At 39.5% G+C, this 19,637-nt stretch overlaps 1 protein-coding gene across 1 annotated transcript in view; it reads right to left on the reverse strand.

Moving 5' to 3' along the window:
* Positions 1–19,637, reverse strand: part of FAM20C (FAM20C golgi associated secretory pathway kinase) — a 155,426-nt gene that overhangs the window by 120,332 nt on the left and 15,457 nt on the right. Inside the window, exon 3 of the mRNA XM_030211342.1 lies at positions 2,476–2,554. Coding sequence (XP_030067202.1) covers positions 2,476–2,554 — 79 coding nt within the window. The remainder of the gene's footprint in view (positions 1–2,475; positions 2,555–19,637) is intronic.

Here is a 19,637-nt window from a genome sequence, read left to right on the forward strand (position 1 = left end):
ACCTTAGTATGTTTTGGTGAAGTTTAAATAAGATAATGAACTACAATTACAGGAGAAACATATAGAGGATGGCCATTATATTGCAATGATATTACTAAATCAAAGGAATATAGCTGCCCAGCTAATCACTGTCTCAACCTGGCTTTTACTTTACTTCCCAAAGCATTCAGAGTCCTTTCCTCCAATTATTAAACTGTTAAAATATTAAAAATAAATATAGGTGTAAACAAAATTATCACTGTGCGTTATGCCATTTGGTTACATTAAGCAAGAGACACAGTACTGCTGACTAAGCTCTGTTCCATCATGCGTTTTCAGACCTCAGTTAATCTTATATAATAAATGCAGAGCTTTTCTCATTATATATGGTATTATTTTTGTCTATACTTGTTTCATTTCTTACATTAATCTCCTCTCTTGATACAAGATAATAAATTGAAATATGATAAACTACAGCTCCTGGTTGGGTAACATAAGTATGAAAACATTTTCATCCATTAGATCTAATCTAAGAATCCAGCTCAAAGAATCTTATCAGTATGCTGACATCAACAAGGGATACAACATTACAGAATGTCTTAAAATAACATTTATCCTTGTGAGAACTGAAGCTTCAACAAATCTGTATATGTTATAAAATGTTGTAATATTCCTGTGAGTATCAAACAAGTTGAAAGAGGATGAGAATTAAAAATATACACCCGTGTCATATTATCTGTTAGCCAAACATAGTAACATAGTAGATGACGGCAGAAAAAGACCTGCACGGTCCATCACATAAATGATAACTAGAAATTGAACCAAATTGCTACTCTGAAAGTATGGAGATAAAAACCTTGCTATCATACAGATCATATACACTATGGTTTAGAACTTAACAGGTGTCCATATAGTGACCTTTGGGATACACTACTAAATAGAGTATGTGGCTTTCAGTAGGGTCATATCATGTAGTGCAGCTGAGAGGAGTACCATGAAGCAACAGAACCCCTCCCCTCTGGATGTGTTGTCCTGGTATCTTCCAACTTCTATATTAGCCAAGTGATAGCTAGTGTGGGTGTGGTCATTTTGTCTGAAGATGGTTGAGAAAGAAACTCTTCTCTGTCTCTCACTAGAAACATTTTTACTTTGATTTCAAGAGAGCAGTAGCTTTAAACACATTCCTGTGAACCCAGTTATATTTATTTGAAAGAACAGGTAAGTTGTCCTGTGAACCCACATGGAGGGCGATTTTTAACAGGTTCCTATTTATATATGCCAAGAACACACTTATTTAAAGCTTATTCTATTAAGAAAGTAGGCACCTACTTTTCTTTACAAAATATTAGCCAACTGGTTAAATACATGTGTATGTTTTTACATGCCTAGCTGGGCATATATGTGTATAAATCATTGTATTCTGGAATTCTAGAATTTATGCATGTAAGAGTCAGTGGCGTTCCTAGGGGGGCTGACACCCGGGGGCGGATAGCTGATGCGCCCCGCCCCCCGGGTGCAGCACCCCCCAGAACAGCGCGACAACCCCCCCGACAAAAGAACCCCCGATCCCCCGGCAAAAGAACCCCCCCCCCCCCCGGGTGCACGCCGCTGGGGGGGGGTGCGGCGTGCCTGCCGGCTCTTCGTTTTCATGCTCCCTCTGCCCCGGAACAGGAAGTAACCTGTTCCAGGGCAAAGGGAGCATGAAAACGAAGAGCCGATAGGCGCGCGGCACCCCCCTAGCGGCGTGCACCCGGGGCGGACCGCCCCCCCCCTTGGTACGCCACTGGTAAGAGTGCACTCCGCCCAAGTGACTATCAACCTGCAAAGTATGTGTCGTACTTAACAGAATAGTCTGTATGTGCTCACATATGCATGTAAATTACTAGAATAATCGGCATTTACATGGAGTGGAACTACAGGAGTGTGCTTGTTTCCCTCTTAGTTTTTCCTGTATTACAGAAAAGAGGATTTTGGTCTACCTTTTTTGTTTCTGAAGGTTAAGAGGGGCCTGGTGTTTCTAGGACCTCTTATTTAGAGGTCCTATCTGTTGTATTGTTTTATTGTCATTATTCTGATGTTTTATTGTAACCTGCATATTGATAAACAGGATATAAATGTTTTAAATAAATAAAATACATACTTCTCTTATTCTTTCCTCCCTTCAATAGTGGGTAAAACTCAAACACAGCAAAGAAAAGATCTTGTCAGATGAATTCAAATGGCTGCTTTCATATAAACTTTTGTGGAAAAATTAAAGAAACCTTAGTTTCTGTAAAATTATTTTTCAAAAAGATCAACAACAAAACTTAGAACATCATAAAAGGCATATTTGAATCAAGCACGTAGCTGATCACAAGATCTTAAGTATCAAAATCAGCAAGCTATATTCAACTGAATTGATTTGTGATCATACTGCTGTATAAAAACATCTTAGTCCGTAAAGTACATATTAAAAAGGTAAGCCAAGAATGCTACAGATAATTTAAAATTACTTACTTCATCGGCTTAAACAATGTTTGCCCATAGTTTTGGAATGTCATGATGAGTTTTAGTTGAGTGCCTCCTGATTTCATTGCTATGGAGAAATAAACCCAGAAACAAATCAGTCTCCACAGAAAGGCTTTTGATTTCTATGACATCTGCTGGCCAGTAATCCTCTGCTGACATGCTATAAGGACAGACATTGGAACAGTCTTCCTATCTTGTCCTGTGATTTGATGAACAGTACTAAACTATTACTGTTCTAAAATGTGTATTTCATTTGCTTTAACTCCTTTATAATGTAAACTGTGATTATATGAAAAAGCACGTTTCAAATGTTACCAAGAATTTCTTCTTGACCCCACTTGATCATGACCCTAGTTGTCACCTCTTTGCAATCTACGGGGACAATATTCAGTCCACAACGGTCAGTGTTTTTGTAAGCACTGACTGCCATGGACTGAATTAGGCCTGGATATTCAGTGCCAGCATTTATCTAGGAACCAGCACAGAATATCTAATTGTTTAGCAGTACCTGAAGTTATACTTGATCAATGAAAAAAAATCGTTCTCAAAAAGATAAACTATCATGCATGTTATTTACTTCACAATGAAAGGAAAAAGACTCAAAGAGCTCCAGGAAAGGACTTCCTTTGGAGCTGACTCTTCATCATCAGCAGAAAAAAAACTTACATTGTGCCAATAACAGAACTTCTTTCATTGTGAAGAAAATAAAAAGCATGATAATTTCTCTTTTTGAGAATGATTTTTTTTCATTGATCAAGTATATACTGAATTCTCACCCCATTTATTGGGTTTATATAGTACCTGAAGGTATCCAGGTACAGACAATATTCAGTGCTGTACCCAGATAGCTAACCAAGCAAAGTTAGGACAGAATTGAAAGGAAGCTCTGGAATGAGGCCATAGGATGAATTCAAGAAAGCTTGGGTCAAGTACATAGGATCTCTAAGGGAGTGATAGGGAAAGTAGATGGCATGGATGGGCAGACTGGATAGGCTATATGGTATTTATCTGCCTTTATTTTTCTCTGTTTCATGTTATGGATATGGTCCAACATATCCAGTTAGCTATCTGGGCACTGGCATTGAATATTTGTGTTCTCCTGTGTGCCAGAGTGCTACACCCGGATTGCCCTGGCACTAATTGATAGTGTTGTGATGGTCAGTGTTAAAATCCAGCGGCACTATTTGATTGAGTGCCACTGAATATTAGTGTTTGGGATGGTCAGTGCAATTTAATCTGGCAGAAGCCTCTCCAGCCCAACTCAATCATTTTGATTATCAACCCCCTATATTAATATGGATAATTTTATATTTTTGAACTATAATTATATTTTCTCTGCTGAAATTTGTGTAAAATAAAACACACACACAATGAGACTGTCCTATATAAGCTTTAGCAATTCTGGGAGATATACGCAATTGATAATGGAAGTATATTTTGGAAGAGCAGTAACCCAGTAGTTAAAACAGCAAGATGATAACCAGGGAAACCCAATTCAAAACTCACTGTAGCTCTTTGTGATTTTAGACAAGTCTCTTAACCCTGCATTTCTTCAGGTACAAACTTACCTCCCCCCTTTTACAAAGCTGCACTAGCAGCTGCCAGTGTGGTAATGCTGACACAGTCCATTTCAAAGTGAATGGGCTGTGTCTGCTATGTGGCTTTGTAAAAGGGGGGGGGGGGGGTTAGATTGTGAACCCTCCAGGGACAGGAAACAATACTTGAATATAACTCACAATGAGCTACAACTTGGAAAAAAAAAAGATGCGAAAAGATGTGAGCTAACTCCAAAATCGCTTCCCTCCACCTTCCTTTCCCAATATGGATGCTGCCACTGACTGATGAAGTTCACATAATTACTTTCTTTTTTATGTTCTCAAATCTAATATCGTTGACTCTTTATTTTAACTATTTGTACACAGTATCCCTTCAAGATTCTTTTGACCTTCTTAAACTCCATGCTCAATACTCATGCATTCTGTCTGCTCCTTATGGTTTTGAGTCAAAGTATATATACTACTTGCATAAGACTCAAAAATATTTTTGGAATCTTCTCAGCTCTCTTGTATTCCTCTCCCATCACTCTCTTCTTACTACTTTAGACAGCAGATTGTATCTTTCTCAGGAGACTTTTCCAAATTTACTTGTAATCGAACCTGGTTTTCTAAATGAGTGTGCAATATATACCACTGAGTTGGAATGGTTTATCCCTTTTTAAATATTTTACTAAAATTATCATGTACTTCCATTCCTTTTTTGTCAGCTGACTCCGATTTCTATTTTTAACAAAAAATATTCGGGGAGCGACTCAATAGACCAATGCTAATAAAACAACAGAGATCCTAGTTTCAATTTTTAGACCTGGTTCCTGCTTATCAGGCCAGTCAGTAATGTTTGAGAAGTGGTGTTTACAGTGCCTGCAAAGGAGGGCATCCCAGCCATCAGTTAAAAGCAACACCTACTGGTGCACCCAAATACACTTATATTGGGTTTCAGAGTAACCGTGGTCTCTACTTATCAGCCAATAGATTGCTACTCCAACGGGGCAAGAGTAGAAAACAAAATAAAAACATGGGAGAAACATCCTAGGTAGCTGCAAATGAAAGTTTCTGGTGCCATTGTCTCGGAAGAACCAAGTTCCAACTAAACTGAAAGCCAGAATAGAGAAGGCCACAAAAATTAATTTATTCAATAAACTGCACGTTCTGTTATTTATCAATGTAAAAGATATAAAGCCACATAATTGCTTCTATTTGTATCTGTGTTTTAATAGGTCAATAGTTCTTTTTTGTGCTTGTAATCTTTGTATTTTTATTAACAGAATGGTATTCAGATTGAGCTGGTTTAACTATATCAAAAACCCTTCAGCTTTTCTTTCATTGACCCTTCTCTTTTATTACCTTATCAGCCTTTCCCAAAGGAATGCATAAATAATTAGATATTTGTCAGGCATTTAGCAACCCACACAAGAAAGGTAACCAAGGAATGTATGCTTTTCGTAAATGATTTTAACTCCTTGCAGTAGACAGTCATTCAGGCTGCAATAACTTGTATAAAGTTATCTTTGCTGAGTATATTGTAGCATTTCACTATAAAAGATGGAAAAACATCTTGAAAATTATATGTAAGAGGATCCCCACCTTTCTAATATTACGTCTGTTTAAAACTGAGGGCACTAAAAAAAAAACATTGTGTGGAATGTGAAAAAGGCAAAGGCTGAAAGTTGTGTAGGACAGTTCTTCCCATGTAGGAGGGGCCTGTTGGAACATTTCCCTGCTTGAAAAGGGAGGATGGGGGGGAGGGGCCATGTAGTACTGAGGCAAGAGGTTGAATGAGTGGCTTTGGAAGGTAAAGGTGGCGGAGCTGGAAACCCCGTTACTAGTAAAATAAGAAAAAGTTTATTGCAGAAGAGTAAGGATGTGCATTCATTTGAAACAACATTTCCCATGTACTTTTGTGTCATTTTCTGCCTGACATGACAGGAACCCCCCCCCCCCCCCCCCCCAAACTGTGTTTTTTTAATGTGTGTTAATAATACACCCTTTTTCAAAAGAGTGTGCACATTTCACAAAGGGTGTGTCCTACCAACAATACTGCTTTCCATAATGAAAAACAAATTGAAGAAAAATCCAACAAAATGAAAATTCCCATAAGCAACACAGGAAATGACATGAAACAAAAATTATTGGACCCCTATAAGAGAGTATGCACTAGTGTGGAGGAGGTGTTCAAGGAGGTGGAGCCCTGAGACATATGATCAGAGTAAACTGAGAAGACTTGGCTTCCCCTTTGGGATACTGAGGTAGCAGCCCTACTGAGCTGAGACCACAGAATGGGTTAAAGGTTTAAAAGGACATAAGAACAGCACAGGAGAAGAGAAACAGTGTAAAGGATCTTCTTGAGTGCATGTGAACCATGCAGCTAACCCTCCCCCGCCCCTCGACAAGAGAAGTCTTTGCCCTAAGTAAGGAAGAATGGTACATTCCATTCATTTGTGGATGGGCTTGGAAGTGTAAGACCCTAGATACGTAAGAGAGTATTTACAATTACGGTTACCAGTGTTCATATTATTGAAGATAATTATGAACTGTGTTACAACAGGACAGGAATAAACTCTCATTGGTTTTACTGTTTGAAACATCATCTGTGAACTGCTGGGAGTTTTCGTGAAGAATGATTATGCTTAGGGCCCTGAAGAGGTTCACTTTTACTCTGGTCAGAGAATATATGACAGGTTTTCCAAGGAGATGTGGGGACAGGAATCTAAACAGTAAGCCACTTATTTTGCAGAAGGAAGTTCCTAACAGGGGCTATGCATACATTTACTGATCTATGAGAACCAAAAGTCAAGGGCATAGAACACTATATGAAAATCTGTTTCTATAAGTTGATATAGCAGATACATTAGTTCAGATATAAGCATGTCTCATCCCTGTAGAAGACTCCATTTCCTTTTAAAAAAAAAGCAAAAAAAAATGGGACCTTTGATGCACTGTAAGACGTATAGGGGCTCATTTTCAAAGCACTTAGACACATATGGAGGCATATTTTCAAAGCACTTAGACTTACAGATGAACTTTGTAAGTCTAAGTGCTTTGAAAATGAGCTCCATAATGTTTTTAAAAGTTGTACTTTAAATCAGTCCAGCTCCTCCTGGATCTTGGGCAATTTTATCCCTCTGTGACTCAATGCACAACTGGAATCTACATAAGTGAAGACAAATTTTTCATAGCTCTTTTAGGTAGGAAAAAGGATGCCCAAATCTGAAAGTTCACAATTTACAGAGGATTTTACAGAAGGCTTTCTGAATGTAGAGCCTTGCCTGAAAACATCTATGAGGTCACAAGAAACACTGGGCAGTTGATGGCACAAGCTGCACATACAATAAGAAATACGTTTTAAAAAGCAGCATCTTTCAGGGTTTTGAACATGTAAGCAGTGGCAATTAAATGTGCAAGTGGTTGATTTTGTAACGTATGTGCTTAAGTGCCAAATTTCACAAAACTGAATGACTGAATGATCCTGTTTGTCCTCTGAGAATTATTTTAAGAGTATGAGGTGTATTTTCAAAGCACTTAGACTTACAAAGTTACATAGGAATCTATGGAGCTTTGTAAGTCTAAGTGTTTTGAAAATGAACCCCAATGTCGATGGTATTTTCTAGTATATTCTCATGCATGGTATCTTATACTTTAATGCCACCTTGTAGTTAAGACTTCAGTGGCATAATATAATCATGTCTGGAGACTGGAGGGCAACCAAAATCGGGTTTTTTTTTGTTTTGAAATCAAATCTGTGATCAAAATTCACTGCATAGTTTTGGCTGAAACCAAAGTCAAATCTGTTGCCCCCCAACCACAAGTGACTACAAGGCCCCTCTCAACAGAAATCTGCTCCCCCCAACAGAAAGCAGGCCTACTCCCATTCCCACTCTGTCTGGGGATCACTCCTGCCCAACTAGGCCATTAGACCACCAGGGATTTTAAGGTAGGTATGGGGAGGGCCTACAGGTGGTGGGAGGGTGGCACTTTTGGTTGGGCGAGAGTTTTAGTTTTAGCTCTGAAACATGACAGAATCCAAATTTAAGGCCAGTTTCAGCACTAAAGCCAAAACTGAAACCAAAATTCCGTCGGCCTCTACTGGAGACTCTAAAAATAGATTATTTTACTAGCTATCAGAAACAAATATTAAAATATATAAAACCCACAATTACCAATCTGATTGGACTTGTTTTTATAGTTACTGTTTACACATTTTCAGGTCCTCTGTAATTGGTGAAAAATGTATTTCAGAATTGTGAAAAAAAGCATATAACATTAAAAGGCTTTTCTGATTTTATTGAAGGAACCTTGGTGTCTTTGAGGCTGGGAAGTTAATCAGTCTACTGATTTAAGGCAGGTCTATTGCTTTCCCAATAAGTAAATCAATGGCTGTCTTTTTCACTAACTTTTTAAACACATTCTTAAAACCATGTTTTCTTTGCTTTTCAATGATTATGTTTCACTATTTCAACTGTCAGAGAGAAAGCCAAGTATATTCATAATATTTCCACACTCAGTATTTTATAAAAAGTTACTGAAATGTTTACTCTTTTTAGCAGTAATACACCCCTGGATTATGTACAGGTTGCACAAATTTGGGTGCGGATACCAGATGCACATGTAAACTAATGAGTAGCCCCTGAAGCAGCCCAGCAGGGCGAAACACGGCCTGTGTCGGGCTATTGTATGCATATTTTAGTATATTAATAAAAATCATTTTTATCTATCAACGATCTGCTTTGTATATTTTCCAACTAATTAGATTAGCCACTAGAATTCAATTATGGCAGTTGTCACTAATTAGGAGTTACATGCACATCTGTCCTATACTCTATTTTATAACATGCACTTAAATTTCATAGCGCGCAACTCAAAAGAGGGTGTGGCTATTGGAGAGGTATGGGTGTGTCAGGGGGCTTCCAGAAATTAGGCGCGATTTTATAGAATACTTGTATTTGAGTACCTAATTGCTATCAGGCATGAGCATTTACACAAGCTTTTGACAGGCATAAGTGCTTGCGTCCAAAGCTGGGCACGTGATTTATACTAATATAGTATTCTATAAAGGGAGCTCTGCACAAAGCACCCTTTACAAAATACTGTCTTAGCGCAGATCACATAGAGGCTCATTTTCAAAGCACTTAGCCTCCCAAAGTTCCATAGAAACCTATGGAACTTAGCCTCCCAAAGTGCTTTGAAAATATGCCTCAATGAAACCTAACTTTGAGTGTCATAGAATAAGTGAATAAGTGCATATCAATGCTGAAAATGAGCATTCGAGTACAGAATTGTGAAATCTGAAAACTCTGATTTATTTATTTATTTATCCCACATTTTCCCACCTCTTTGCAGGCTCAATGTGGCTTACATAGTACCATAATCGGCGTTAACCGATTCCGGTATGAACAAATACAAGTTGCGAGTAATATCAAGGTGATATTATGGTAGACTGAGATACATGTATGGTAAAGACAATTGGGGAGAACTTAGTGAGGGAAAGGAAGAGTTAGGATATGATTTGATATTTGATTCGATCTCTGCACCTTACTGTAAAGCGAATTATCCTCGTGCACTCAACATTCAGTCAGTAAGCTCTCTTCTGGGAAAGGAGCCTAAAACTGTGTAATTTATCTGGCTTAGCACTAAGCACACTGCCACACTAAATAAACAAACAATTAATTTTAAATGTTTCTAGGCCTTTCAACAAGAGACCCCTAATAAAAGTAATAAGCAATTGCAGGTTGTAGTTCACCTATGAGAAACTCAGATTCATGAACTTTTTTTTTTTTGTTACATTTGTACCCCGCGCTTTCCCACTCATGGCAGGCTCAATGCGGCAGGCAGTGGAGGGTTAAGTGACTTGCCCAGAGTCACAAGGAGCTGCCTGTGCCGGGAATTGAACTCAGTTCCTCAGTTCCCCAGGACCAAAGTCCACCACCCTAACCACTAGGCCACTCCTCCACTGTTGCTACTATTTGAGATTCTACATGTAATGTTGCTATTCCACTAGCAACATTCCATGTAGAAGTCGGCCCTTGCAGATCACCAATGTGGCCGCGCAGGCTTCTGCTTCTGTGAGTCTGACGTCCTGCACATACGTGCAGGACGTCAGACTCACAGAAACAGAAGCCTGCGCAGCCTTCTACATGGAATGTTGCTAGTGGAATAGCAACATTCCATGTAGAATCTCCAATAGTAGCAACATTCCATGTAGAATCTCCAATAGTATCTATTTTATTTTTGTTTCATTTGTACCCTGCGCTTTCCCACTCATGGCAGGCTCAATGCGGCTTACATGGGGCAATGGAGGGTTAAGTGACTTGCTCAGAGTCATAAGGAGTTGCCTGTGCCTGAAGTGGGAATTGAACTCAGTTCCTCAGGACCAAAGTCCACCACCCTAACCACTAGGCCACTCCTCCACTCACAAGGGATTTTCATTTTCTACATTTATAGTAAAATTCTTATGAAAACACTCCTCTATAATTACGATACTACATATTACACAGACATTACAAGTATACATGTCAATAAAAAATAACTTTGAAAGTGCTGCTGTAAGCTTTGATTTCTCAGCTAGTCAATACTTTTTAGTTATCACTTAAACAAGGTACTTTAATTTTATTTAATCCTACTGTTGTAGCCTCATGGGAAAAAGTGAGCTTCTAGAAAATTTCCATTTCATGAATTTAATAACTTACTTAATATATGTAAACAATGGAATTTGGTTTACTGAAAAGCCGCCTTTTCAAATTTATATTCATATCCCTGTGAAAGGGTCAGTTATAGTCTTTAGAAATCCATCAACATTAGGAACTTTATTTTCAATCATAAGTTCTTTGGTGGTGAGGTCATGATTTTTGCTCTCCAAAAAAAAGTATGTCCATTAAGGTGTTTCTGGACCTTCAAGTTACTGCAATACCCTTTATCATGGACCTCCAGCCTCTTAAGCAGTTAACAACTTGTCCGAAGTACTGCTTTTGAACTGCTGTGGAAGGCCCATAAATCTGATCATGTGAAACCCCTTTCAGCTAGTTCAACGTACTAGTGCTGACACATTTGGCATACAGTTTTTCCAGTACATTTTTCTTCTGGCCTCATTTCTTCACTCTACTCATCATGGTCAGCTTTCAGATTCTCCTCCATATAGAATTCACCTTGAACTCATTCAACAGTGAGTACTTGGTTTCCTGGTTCTGTATTTCAATTGCAGCATCAAAAAACTCTTTTGATGCTAACCGAGAAGCCATCTATGCTTTGGGCACAGCCCTTTCATATCAGATAAAGGGCCTCTTTGTAATTGGAATAAGAGAAGTTAAATCTAATATTAAGGCCCAAGAGTAAAAGATATTGAGCGGTACCTAACTGGATAGTGCCGCTGAATATGCCCAGTTAGTGCCCAATCCAAAAATGGCTATTCTATGGGTGGTCTAGGGGCAGAGTTGGCACTTTTGTAGTTAAGTGCCAATATTCAGGACTTAACTGCATAAACAGGACTACATAAAACACAGTCCTATCTTTATGTGGTTCACCTTACGCGGTTTTCTGAATATTGCACTTAACTGCATACGTTTTAACTGGCTATGTATGCCTGGATATTCAATGCCGGTGCCTGGTCATAGCATAGCATTGAATATTTGGGGATATAGCCAGCAGCAGTCAAAAAAACACCAATAGTTAGCTGAATATCTACTCCTTAGAAAACGCAGTGAGCAATGATAATAGACTGAAACTTTCCTACATCTACATTGATAACACCAAGGGATGTGTTCAAGATGTATATGTTGGAAGTACTGCAAGCTTCATCTGAATTTTTCTTCCTGTGATTACAGTGTATTATTTACTTGTTAATAAGGAAAGAGGTCAAGAACAAATCCAAGAGAGTGCTTTCTCAGATTTGGATGTTTCAGTAATTTTGGAAGATTCTAGTTTGTGAAATATAGTGCCTGCGGAGAGGAAGTGACGTCACGGGAGCAATGGAAGCATAAATGCTGAGCTCCCGTTTGCCCATAGCGAAAATAGAAAGATTCCCTACCGTAAGAAAAATTTAAAAACACACATCGGAGGGCACAGAACATCTGAAGAGGCGGATAAAAGGAAACCGACGCCGATTCACCGCCAGCAGTGACCTGCGAAAAATTGCATTGGGCGCGGCGAGGAAGTGGAGGTGTGGTGGCTAGAGAAACATCCATCGGCTCCGCTATAGAAAACGGGAAAGCGGACCTAATAGTACGACTGAAAAACAACAAAGCCAAAATAAAAGCGATGGAGCCTAACACCGCGACGCCAAGCCTCTCCCAGTTTGCATATGCGGGAAGCACGAGGCAGAGCAATATGGCGGCCAGCGGAGAGGAATTGGTAGCCAGTGGGGATCGAAAACGCAACCCCTCTGCTGAAGATATGTTCCCGACGCCGGACCAACTGAATCAGGAGGAGGAATCCCTCCCAGAATTGAGAACTCTGCTAAATGAAATCCGCTCTGACCTAAAAGCGATGCGGGCTGATTTAGCCAAGATGGGGGCAGACCTCAGAAGCGAAATAAAAGAGCTTGGTCACAGAGTGGAGGAAACAGAGACCAGATTAGAAGAACAGGGAGAGAACATGGGGGCCCTGGATCGGAGAGTACATGAAATAGACTTGGGACATGAAGCACTAGCTGATAAGATTGAAGATTTGGAAAATCGCAGTCGACGGAGTAACCTCCGGTTTAGGGGTCTACCGGAAACTCCCACCTACCAAGAAACGGAGAAGGTGATACAACAGATAGTCAGTGCATTGGTGGCAACTCCTGAGCAGCCCCTGGAACCTGAACAAGTAATATTGGATAGAGCCCATAGAGCCCTTGGGGCCACAAGAAACAACCTTCCCAAAGATATGATAGCATGTTTTCGGGATTATAAATTAAAGGAACGAATTCTTCAAGCAGCACGCCAAAAACAAGATTTTAAATGGGATACATACAAAATTGAGATATACCAAGACTTGGCGGCAGCAACATTGAGGAGGAGAGCAGACCTGAAGCCGGTAACCAGGAGATTAAGGGAGATGGGACTCCAATATAGATGGAGGCATCCATTTGCCCTGATATTTTATAAAGATGGAAGACAACACCAGGTGAAAACGCTAAAAGAAGCAAGGGAAGTGCTGCCTGAGGATATCCCAGCATCATCCTCCATGGATATAGAAGCGAGACATCCCCAAACGAACATGAGAAACTACCCGAAATGGCAGCGAGTTGGCCGCAAACGCCTGCAGCGCCAGCAATCAGCTGGACGCCTAACTTGAACATAAATGCCAAGGGTAATGATGCGAACTGAATTATTCAATGGTTGATATGGTTAGAGATAAGAGTTTGCATGAAGGGGTATAATCTACCAGGGGAAATGAGAGCTGGGAAGATCCAATTAAGCGAAGGGAGGGGATGAGTAGATAAGGGGAATGCACAGAGGGAAATGTTAAAACTATATAAAGACCGGGAAAGGAGAATCAAAAAGGACAAAAACTAGCTAAAGAAGGGCAGAAGGGTCACACTCTCTCTACAAAGCACCGTTTTAATCTCCTTTTTTTCTTTATTGGAGATGAAACGAATGCTCTGGATTTGGGGAAGGGAGTGGGGGGGGGGGGAGGGAAGCTTAGAGGGGGAAATGGGGGAAACTAAGCCATAGGGGAAGAGTACAGGAGGGGGAGGGGGGGAACAAAGGGGGACAGAATGCTATGAGGTTACAATATGGTGTTAAATATGTTGAAGGTTTATTATTACAAGTTGTAAAATGTTTAAATGTATAACACTAAATGTAAGAGGCCTTAATACGCCGCAGAAGCGTAGGCAGGTGTTTAGAGAAATGATCCGACAAAAGTCGGATGTAGTATTTCTCCAGGAGACCCACCTGAGAAGAAATTATGAGCATCTGATGAAACATGCAAGATATTCAATTATACATTGTGCTTCAAATAGGGAAAATAAAAAAACGCAGGGGGTTCTGATAGCTTTATCGAGCTCCCTCCCATGGCAAGTACATACCACGGTGAAAGATAAAAGAGGGCGATACATATTGATGGTAGTGTCCCTATACAATAAACAATATACTCTAATATGCATGTATGCTCCTAACGTGGGGCAAAGAGAATTTTTAGATACAGTAGAAAAGGTGATAAAGGAGAATGTACAAGGAGAATTAGTGGTGGGAGGTGATCTTAATCTCACGATAGATCCTAAATTGGACAACTCAGGAGGGAGGGTAGAATATGCTAAAGCAGACAGGAAAGCCCTTATAAACTGGATGACCCGATGGGATTTAGTAGACATATGGAGAGAGAGGCATGGGACAGAGAGAGACTATTCCTTTTTCTCCCCTAAACATAACACTTATTCACGAATTGATTACTGGCTAGGAAGCAGAGGACTGAGTAATAAGGTCAAACTAGTAGAAATAGAACAATGTAGCTGGTCAGATCACTCGATGGTGCTAATGGAGGTGGTGGGAGAAGGAAGGAAGATAAGGAACAGAAGCTGGCGCCTAAATGAAACATTATTGATGGACCCGCAGAATGTCCTAGAAATAGAAAATAATATAAAAGAATACATACAGTTCAATGACAATGAAGAGGTTAAACCGGCAAGCTTATGGGAGGGTCTGAAAGTAGTAATTAGGGGACAATGTATAGCAAAACAAGCTTATATCAATAGGAAAAGAATGGAGGCTGAAACTAATTTACGGAAACAAATAACGAAACTAGAGGGAATTCATAAAAAAGACCCAACAGAAAGTAAAAAAGCAGAAGAAATACGTCAACTTAAAATTCAACTCAATGATATACAACTAACGGAAATAGCCGGACAGTTAGAACAAGTACAGCAAGAATATTATGAATTCGGAAATAAAACAAGTAGGCTGCTGGCTAATAAGCTTAAAAAACAGGCGCAACGCAATTATATACATGGAATACACAACACTTCAGGAGAACTAATAACACAAACAGAGGGAATAGTAGGCGTATTTTGGGATTTCTATAATCAATTATATCAAACAGAATATGAGATATCAAGGGAAGAAATGCAACAATACATACAAGACCTGGGGATGATGAGAGTTTCGGGAAGGGAGCAGGAAGCGCTATCAATGGCCATAACATTAGAAGAGATAGAAGAAGCAATAGCAGATCTGCCAAACAATAAATCACCCGGACCGGATGGCTTCCCTACGAGATTTTATAAAAAATTTGCAAAAATTCTAGCCCCTGTACTATTGAAAGCTATTAATGCTTTCGAGGGGGCACAAGAGTTGCCATACTCATGGAGGATGGCGGAAGTGACTCTACTTTTAAAGCCAGGGAAAGACCCACTACAATGTGGTTCTTACCGGCCAATATCTCTCCTGAACACGGACTATAAGATCTTTACTAAAATAATGGCACGCCGCCTACAGGAGGTAATGCCTAGACTGATACATGAGGACCAGACTGGCTTCATTAGGGGGCGTCAAGCACATGATAATACTCGGACACTATTACATATTATACAACAAGTGCAGGAGGAAAAAATACCAACATTAATATTCTCGATCGATGCGGAAAAAGCATTTGATCGTGTGGATTGGGAGTTTCTATTTACAGTAATACGCCAAATAGGTATAGAGGGCCGATTTATGACATGGCTGCGACTATTATATATGAAGCCGATGGCGGTATTAAAGATAAATGGGACATATACTAATATATTAGAGCTGCACAGAGGCACAAGACAAGGATGTGCAATTTCACCATTATTATTTGCACTATCAATCGAACCCCTAGCTATGATAATACGGGCACATAAAGATATAAGGGGAATAATACGGGGGCAAAGAGAACATAAAATAATGCTCTTTGCCGATGATGTTTTGTTAACATTAACTCACCCATCACAATCAATACAAGAAACAATGACGGTAATGTCAAAATATGGAAGGGTCTCAGGATTTAAAATCAATATAAGTAAATCAGAAATATTAAATCTTACAACACCAACTAGAGAAGTGCAGGAGATAACAGATAAGTTTCCGTTTACTTGGGCAAATAAGTCAATTCGATACCTAGGGATTCAGATCACACCGGAAATAGGAGGACTATATCAAGCAAACTACCCCCAAAAAGTTAAAGAATTATTTGAGGAAATAGAAAGATGGGAAGGACTTACTATATCATGGCTGGGAAGAATCCATGCTATAAAAATGATACTCCTACCAAAGATACTATATTTGTTCATGGCCATCCCGATACCTGTTCCACAAAGGTTCTTTCAACAATTAAATAGGAAAATGTTTGCCTACATCTGGAGGAAGCGACCACCTAGGGTAAAGAGAAATATGATGTTTCAATTACCCGTAGAGGGGGGAATGGGAGTACCAAATTTCCAATTATACTATCAGGCAGCTCAACTCAGAATATTGGCGGAATGGACTCCTAGAAACACAAAAAAATGGTTACATTGGGAACGATCATGGATGGGTACCCGCTACATAGGAAATATACTTTGGAAAAAGGGAACTGAAATTATGACACTAATAAAAAAGGTACCAGTGGGTATTGGTCTCTTACTGGAGACATGGTTGCGGATACGACGAAAGGTGTTTCCGGAGAGGAAATACTTTCTACAAATGGCTATTTGTGGGGCTCCGGGATTTCCATTAGGAGAAACAGATAATGTATATAAAATTTGGGCCCGTAAGGGACTATATATGCTGGGCCAGATATGGAATAATGGAGACATAAAAACTTTTGAAGAATTAAAAGAGGAATATGACTTGGAAGAACGAGATATGGCATATTATCATAGCTTACGAAACTACATAAAAAGACGGGCAGGGGAAGAACTAGAACTTACAGAAACAACACTAGAAAGAGCAATTAAGGGAGGAGGGGGTAGAGGGGGGGGTATCACGGTTATATAAAGCATTATTAAAGATGTCCAACCCACAAGATCATTATATTAGACGATGGGAAGGGGCCTTGCAACAGACCTTCACTAGGGAAGGATGGATGAAGGGACTTAGGTACTTGCTGAAAACCTCCATCACGCAGTCGGTGGCAGAAAATGGTTATAAAATATGGTACTGGTGGTATTATACACCAGTTAGACTACAAAAAATATGCCATAAGATATCACCGGACTGCTGGAGGGAGTGTGGTAACAGAGGTACATTTATGCATATATGGTGGGAATGCCCCAAGATGCAAGCATTTTGGACCCAAATCCGAGCACTGGTTTATCAAGTTACAAAGATAGAATATCCAAATCGGCCGGAATACTGTCTTTTACACTTCCGGCCGGGAAAATGTAAGATACACCAACACAAAATGGCTAGTCTGATTTTTGCAGCAGCCAAAATGACAGTGGCAAGGGCATGGAAACAGATAGAGATGCCGCATGTTAAAGCAGTAGAGCAGAAACTTGACTATTTACATCAGATGGCGAAACTGACCGCATTGAGAAAAGGCCAATTGCATAAGTTTCAACAAATTTGGCAATCTTATGAACAGATGAGAGAAACATGTAAACACCATAGTAAGAAAGGGGGAGGGGAATAATGGGATAAAAGACTGTTAAGAGTTTATCAACAAATATTGTTATGGAAAAAGAGATGTATACGTTATGCATAAGTTGATTGTTGCGGATAAGTGAAGATGTAACTGTTATGTCAAAATACAATAAACAAATTAAAAAATATATATATATATAGTGCCTGCAACAATTGTGATTTTTGCGTTTCCTGCAGATCGAGATTGATTGCTCAAACGATATTTTAGGTACCAGAATGTCTGTTTTTTAAATTGCCGGATTAGGATGCTTCTGGACGTTAAAAAGGGAAATGCAGAAAAGGTGTAGAGATTTTCTTCTTTTTAGGCCTGGGATATTACAATTAAGTGCTCAATCCTTCAAGGTTTCCTTGTAAATGCATTATTAAATATCGCTCTGTTAAATATGTCTTTCTTGATCCCGCTTAATTAGTTGTATCCATTAGCAATCAAAAGGCACTCATTACTATGACTGATGCCTCTAGAAGCAACAGTGTGAAGAGATGGAGGTCTGATTGTAATAGGACATAGCATGTGCTATTCTTTATGTAACTAGTCTTAGATTTCGTCTTGGCTCCCCATTGTTGATGGCTTGAATCCTTGAGGTTTTTTTCTTTCTTTTTTTTTTATAAAAACAAAATTTTCCTTTCTGCATTTTGCCATATTTTTGTTAATGAATAATGACTGCAATGTGTTTCTCTGGATTATCTTTACAAGTGAATGACTTGATTACTGTATTTTTTTTTAATCTATAAAAATAAAATATAAATTGGTATCATTTATTAGCATTTTAAAGCTCCTTTATGTATGCTGCTTTGACGCTCTTTTTCCAAAAGGTGTTTTAATCAAGTACTTTAATAACTTAAACTGAGTGCTACACTCCGATACATGGTTACCAATAATGTGGTAGGCTAACCCCTCTTCCCATTAGTAAAGTATTAGCCCTGTTAAAAGCACAAATATAGGGCTCATTTTTCAAAGCCATGCTAGGAATTCCAGAATGGCAAATGTGATGAAGCCCATGGGAATTGAATTTGTCGCATTTGGCCACGCTGGAATCACTAGCGCAACTTTGTAAAAGGAGCCCATAGTCTCTTTTTGCTAATTAATAGGTTTGAGTCTTGATCCACTACAAACTTTGGGTTGCAGCAGCAGATATTCAACAATTTTCAACAGCGCAGGGCTCTTCCTGGATCAGGCTGTACCTTCCAAATAATCACAGCAGCAGATCATCCCTCTCTGACTACACTGGTGCCGCCCTATCTCCAGAACTTATTGTTTCCTCAATAAAAAAAATATATCTATATATATATGAAGAGAGAGATATTGATCAGAAGCCAATCCCTTTGGGTCTGGTGATTCACAACCTCCAAAAGTTTTGAAGGACCCCCAAGTTATTCCCCAATTGGCTTCCACATTTTCTCTCTGTTCCACCACAGACCATCCGCACCAGTTTCTCTCTCTCCTTGCAGCCCAGTCTCATTTTTCTCCCCACTCCAATCTTTCCTAACTCTTCCCCTCCAGCCCCAGAATGCTTTCTGCCACAGCGTTTGTCCCCCTTTCAAGCCCACCCCTATCAGTCTCTCACTCTCTCTCCCCAGTTCATCTTTACCATTCTTATGATCCATCTCTCTCCCAACACTTTATTGCTTATTTCCTGGTCCACATGGACCTCAATGACATCACTGATCTACTTATCTATGTGAGATTTTGTCCACATGCTATTCATTTGAGTCCCAAGTTGCCACTGATTTTCATGCTCTATGCCATTGTTGGTTTCTCAGGCCAAACTGCCACCAACTCTATGGTCCATGTAGGCGTTGCTGCTGATCTTCAAAGTCTTAGGCCACCAATGAACACCAGGACTACTTGAGCCACTGCTGTAGATACATTCAGGAGAAGTCTTGTAAACAGAAGCTTACTGAACCCTCTGCAATGGCGTCATGGGCTAGCAGAGGTCTAAGGATCACAGTTTGGGAACCATTATTCTATTTTTTAAATGTACTTCTTAGCCTTTGTGAAGAAAATTTACAGTTTAGGAAACCCACCACATTCATA

Source organism: Microcaecilia unicolor, chromosome 8 (assembly GCF_901765095.1).
Source record: "Microcaecilia unicolor chromosome 8, aMicUni1.1, whole genome shotgun sequence".
In the NCBI taxonomy this organism is placed as follows: domain Eukaryota; kingdom Metazoa; phylum Chordata; class Amphibia; order Gymnophiona; family Siphonopidae; genus Microcaecilia; species Microcaecilia unicolor.